The 6,000-nt window shown below is 47.8% G+C and overlaps 1 protein-coding gene across 1 annotated transcript in view; it reads left to right on the forward strand.

Moving 5' to 3' along the window:
* LOC115561051 (neurobeachin-like) overlaps positions 1-6,000 on the forward strand; it is a 56,083-nt gene that overhangs the window by 23,998 nt on the left and 26,085 nt on the right. The window contains exon 2 of the mRNA XM_030380838.1: positions 3,719-3,950. Within this exon, the coding sequence (XP_030236698.1) occupies positions 3,719-3,950 (232 nt within the window). The remainder of the gene's footprint in view (positions 1-3,718; positions 3,951-6,000) is intronic.

Here is a 6,000-nt window from a genome sequence, read left to right on the forward strand (position 1 = left end):
CTGTGACCTTTAGATGTTTTATAAAGTAATGATGAACAGGCTGACCTCGAGCTAGACTGGAGCTAGCGCTAGTCCATTAGAGCAATAGCCCGCTAGAGCACTAGCCTGATGGAGGGCTAGCCCCCTACAGGTCAATGCATTGTCAACTAGATGCTACGATACTCGGGAGTCCTGTGTTTGTGTTCAGAGGTGAATCTGGGCTTTGTGGCTTTGAACAGCTGGAGAATATGTTTTTTATCTATAACTAATTACCTATTCTATATTATCAATGTCGGAAGCACAGTGAAGGGGAAAACCCTTCCTTCTTCCCTTCCAGCTCTTTCGCTAAGAAAGAAATAGGACATCAAAAGTGGAAGCTAGGTGGTTTCTTCATCCTGAAGATGGAGGAAGCTCCCTCTTGCGGAGGATAAGAATCCCTAGCATGAGACTGGTCTCTCTCTAGAGCTAGCCGAGAGGAGCTAGCCGAGAGGAGCTAGCAGGTAGGAGCTAGCAGTTTAGAGCTAGCAGGATGGGGCTAGCAGGGTGGGGCTAGCAGGGAGGGGCTAGCACAGAGCGGCTAGCAGGGAGGAGCTAGCACAGAGGGGCTAGCAGGGAGGGGCTAGCAGGGAGGAGCTAGCACAAAGGGGCTAGCAGGGAGGGGCTAGCAGGGAGGGGCTAGCAGGGAGGAGCTAGCACAGAGGGGCTAGCAGGGAGGGGCTAGCACAGAGCGGCTAGCAGGGAGGAGCTAGCACAGAGGGGCTAGCACAGAGGGGCTAGCAGGGAGGGGCTAGCAGGGAGGAGCTAGCACAAAGGGGCTAGCAGGGAGGGGCTAGCAGGGAGGGGCTAGCAGGGAGGGGCTAGCAGGGTGGGGCTAGCAGGGAGGGGCTAGCAGGGTGGGGCTAGCACAGAGCGGCTAGCAGGGAGGAGCTAGCACAGAGGGGCTAGCAGGGAGGGGCTAGCAGGGAGGAGCTAGCACAAAGGGGCTAGCAGGGAGGGGCTAGCAGGGTGGGGCTAGCAGGGAGGGGCTAGCAGGGAGGGGCTAGCAGGGTGGGGCTAGCAGGGAGGGGCTAGCAGGGAGGGGCTAGCAGGGAGGGGCTAGCAGGGAGGAGCTAGCACAAAGGGGCTAGCAGGGAGGGGCTAGCAGGGAGGGGCTAGCAGGGTGGGGCTAGCAGGGTGGGGCTAGCAGGGAGGGGCTAGCAGGGAGGGGCTAGCAGGGTGGGGCTAGCAGGGTGGGGCTAGCAGGGTGGGGCCCCAGTGGGTACAGAAGCACTGAAAAGTAAATTACACTTCGAATAGCTGGCAGTAGGAGTAGTTTGATGTATCCATCATTCTTCTGTGTGGAGAGTGGACACCCCCACTTGTGAAGCCACTTTACTGGGGGGGATTTTGATATACTGTGCATGTAATGGCTAATCAGCACGGATATATAAAGTATGTTTGTGTGAAGCACTAGCGATTATCCCAAAGTTTCATTGTGTTAATCCATACCGGCAATTACCCAGCTGTGGCTGCCGTCGGAGGGTGGTGGTGTAGGTGTAGGTGATGATGTTGGTGGTTGCAGGTGGTGATTAAGACGGTGATGTTGGAGGAGTGTGCTATTCATAGTTGCCTGGACCCTTGATCGGTTGTCATGGTTACAGGCAAGCGTTTCATTTCTTCATATTCTTCGAGGTCATCGATGAAACTTGAGAATCGTGGGGACCCAATTGGGCCAGGAACCGCCTATAGGTCGTCACTGAATCTGCAGTGCCAGACTAGCCCTGCAGGAACATCTAGAATCAATCAGACGATGCTGATATAAAAACCGTGTGATCTTTCTACGCGTGGAGGTTAATGGATTCTGTGGTACAACCTCCGTCTCATTGGCTGAATAGGAGGATTTCTATTTAATATGGTATTTCCATAAGGATCTACATAAAATCATAGTGGCATTTAAGCATTTCATTAAATTAAACATTAAAGGGTAGGTAAACCGAGAATATCGTGACGGAGACCTGATGGGTGAAGCGGATTGTGTGTGTGTGTCTTTGTGTGTGTGTGTGTGCTTGATTCCGTGTGTCACTGTTAATGACAGTGTGAAAATAAATAAGTCTCTCTAATCGTTCCAGTTAGCATCTCCGTTGTCACGGCGACTATCTTTAGTCCCAGCGACTGCGACTCGTTCTCGTCATGGTTAGGAAATTATGATCCGATTCTGACTGTCACACGCCACTCCGCCTCAATCATTGCCAAACCACACTCCCTCTTCATCATCGTCATCATCATCATCATCATCATCATAATCTCTGTCCACATACGTCGCACAACAAAATGAATGACGACATATGCAAATAATGTAAGTGGAGACCATTGGTTCAGTTTTAACCGTGTCAGCTGCCCATGGAAGTCTCTGTGTGAGTGACATTGCAGGTTCTTTAGGTAAAAAAATTAAGTTGAAACCCGGTTTCATGTGTGAAGCAATGGCGTCAAGTATACTATTCTGTGAAAGTCTCGGTTGGGTTTTCCTCGAAAAAAAAAAAAAAAGAGATCCTTCATTAATATGGGACTCGCTTGGTTAAACAAAGATTGAACGAAATGCACACTTAATCAAATTAAACGTATTCGGCTTATTCTCAGCTCGTTTCTACTACACCCTCTCAGCCGCCCGTTCGTCTTCGTAGCGGAAAGTTTGAATTAAATCCACGCCATTAACGCGTAGCCCTCCTCATCCTCCTCGTCACAGCCCATCAGTCACTCTAATGTTCTGTTGGCCCCCGTGTTGCCCCCCCCCCCCCCCCCCCCCCCCCCCCCCCCCCCACGCCTCGACCAGCCCCCACCCCCACCCTCCCGCACCACGGTAGACGTTTTAAGAGAGAGGAGCAATTTCATGCCTGTTGAGCTCTGAGAAGCAGATGGTGGCTTGTTGCTTCCTGCACTCACCAGGGCAGCGGTGGTTCATGATGAGTACGAAGAGGTGGTGGTCGTAGTGGTGCGACGAAAGGTCGGTTCCTTCCTTGGCCCCGCCCACCCCTCGCAACCCGTCTGAGATATCTAACACAGCTTTCAGTTTAAGCGGGGTGCTTTTAATCTAATCTGAAGTTTTCAGCTGGTTTTCTCTCTCTAATTCTCTGTCTCTTTCTCTCTTTCTCTCACTCTCTCTCTCTCTTTTCTCTCATTGATCCTTCTCTCACCCTCACCCTCACCCTCCCTCCTTCTCACTCCGTTGATCCTTCTCTCTGCCTCACCCTCCCTCCTCCTCACTCCGTTGATCCTTCTCTCACCCTCCCTCACCCTCCCAACTGCTCACTCCGTTGATCCTTCTCTCACCCTCCCTCACCCTCCCTCCTCCTCACTCCGTTGATCCTTCTCTCACCCTCACCCTCCCTCCTCACTCTGTTGATCCTTCTCTCACTCTCCCTCACCCTCCCTCCTCCTCACTCCGTTGATCCTTCTCTCACCCTCCCTCACCCTCCCTCCTCACTCCGTTGATCCTTCTCTCACCCTCCCTCACCCTCCCTCCTCCTCACTCCGTTGATCCTTCTCTCACCCTCACCCTCCCTCCTCCTCACTCTGTTGATCCTTCTCTCACCCTCACCCTCCCTCCTCCTCACTCCGTTGATCCTTCTCTCACCCTCTCCCTTCCTCTTCCTCTCCCCATTGATCCTTCTCTCCCAACCCTCCTTTCCGTCCCCATGCGCCCTTTTCTCCCTCTCTCTCCGACTCTCTCAACCGCTCTCCCTCACGTCTCCCCCCCCCCTAGTTGGTGGGGGGTGAGTTTGACCTGGAGACCAACCACCTGATCCAGGAGGCCGACGGCGTGCTGTGCATGCTGGACCTGCTCCGGCGCTGCCCCGCCCCCACCCAGGCCCAGGTGTGGGCCACCTTCACCGCCATGCTGCGCCGGAGCCTGCGCAACAGGCACACCTGCACCCGGGTGGGCCTCGTCAGGCACCTGCTGCTCACGGTGGGCGGCGCCGACGACGTCATCGCAGGTACGGAGCGCCGTTGGATTATCGGCCCCAGATGAGTTCATGGCCCAGTCTCAACGTAAACGAGAAATGGGTCCGGAAATAGGTCTACATGCACATAGGGCTGCTGAATTGTGGGAAAAAAAAGTCACCATCACGTTTATTTTGGTCGATATTCAAATCATGATTTTTCAAAAAAATATTTTTGAGTTTGAAAACCTGATGCATTTATTCGTTTCTCTCCAAAAAACACTTTGTAACTGAGGACTTTTGCCTTAAAAACGATACAAAATGGTCAAGAAGAAAATGTTCAAATAGAAAATAATGTTAAAATATGTATCCAGCTGTTCTTATACAAAACATAAAAATGATATAATTGAAACAAGATTATATTAGTTAGGTGTTCCTTTGACGCAAAAATCTAAATCGCAATCAAAATTAAATTAATCGCACAGCCCTACGTATTCATTCAGAGTGGTAGAAGTGTACTTATAACGAACACGTGTGAACATTGTCAACAGTAGAAGAAGGTTTGGGTGATAGAATGAGTGAGCCAAACTATTTACCTGACCTCGGCTGCAGAATGACTCAGACTGGTTTTCCATTACAAGCCATTTCCATTTCAACCCATTAGTGACGGCGCAAATGGGAAGTGGGCGTGTAGAGAGAGAGAGAGATGTACAAAGGATAGATCCATCCATCGTCCATCTGGGTGGACACATCGATTTGTGATGTCACTCAAGTGTAGATTCTGACCCATCATTAACACCTGGTGGTAAACTAGGTGCCTTTTTAAAGCTGAAAGTATCGGATGGCACTGAGTTCAACCAGTTCAGCTACTACTACACTGATTAAATGGAGAGATCGGACGATTAGAGCAGACATACCGCTTTGGGAAAAAAACTTTACTGAACAGATTAAACAGAGAGGGAGGTAATTTAGAGCGGAAGTATCATACTGTGTTGGGAAACTTTTCCGAGGCTTTGAACTTAACTGGAATAATTCCACTTGAGGGAACTTCCGTAGACTCCAAATTTAACATCAATATCGATGTAGGTTTCAAAGCGTAACTTTCAGAACTACTGAAGATGAGAAACAATAAAGCATAAATCGTATTACTTTATCTCTGCTTCATAATGAAGGCTGGTAAATGGAGATTAATCTATTAAAATTAGCATTTTGCCTTCCATTCTCTTTTAAAGATATAACAAAAGCATAAATTGACCCAGAGTAAGCTTTCTTTTTGGTTGTATATTGTCAAAATCTGGCTCTATTCCATCCTTTCTCCCTCTCTCTCTTTATAAATCTCAACATTTTGCTATAAAATACCTTTTAATCAAGCAGAGAAATATAGTTTGTTTTTGAAAGTATTTTATACTAAATGGTTTAATATCTAGTTAGCCAAAAAGTTCTCTAGAATCGTGGATTATTTCCAATGTGAAAACCACCGATATTCTAACATGGATGTGGATGGATGGAAAATGGATTCAATTATATTTCTTTCATTCTTTCTTGATGTTCCTTTATTTCTTATTTTGTTCATTATTTTGGTAAGTTTACTCTCTCTCTTCCTGTAGATCTTTCTTTCTTGCTTTCATTTTCTTATTTGTTGTTTATCCCGTCAGGGAATATTTACCATAATGGATGAAGTAATTGAATCCATTATGATCCATGTCAATTAGAGTAAGTACAGTCAGGAGGAGGTAATTTTGTGCTCTGCTTTGATGAAAATGGTTTGGTTTATTCCCCATTTGGATTAAAAAAAGTAATTTAAAACCAGAAGCGTATTCACACAGGGACGCACCTTGACATGCTGCAACTTTTATTTCACAAATGAGAAAAGGAAACACTTTGATCCCAGTTTCCTTAGCTCTCCCCGACCAATCGAATACTGAATAAAAATGTAAATGATGTAATTGATTCAGGATGTTTGATGGTTGGGTTACACTGTATTTCTGCTGTGTCGATGGTTCTTCCGTGGTAGGTCTGGACAATGGATCAATGTTGACAGACAATCACAGCTACAGATTCATTTTATTAAACACACACGATGAGAAATTAACCGCAGCCGGTA

This window comes from Gadus morhua, chromosome 16 (assembly GCF_902167405.1).
Source record: "Gadus morhua chromosome 16, gadMor3.0, whole genome shotgun sequence".
NCBI classification, from domain to species: domain Eukaryota; kingdom Metazoa; phylum Chordata; class Actinopteri; order Gadiformes; family Gadidae; genus Gadus; species Gadus morhua.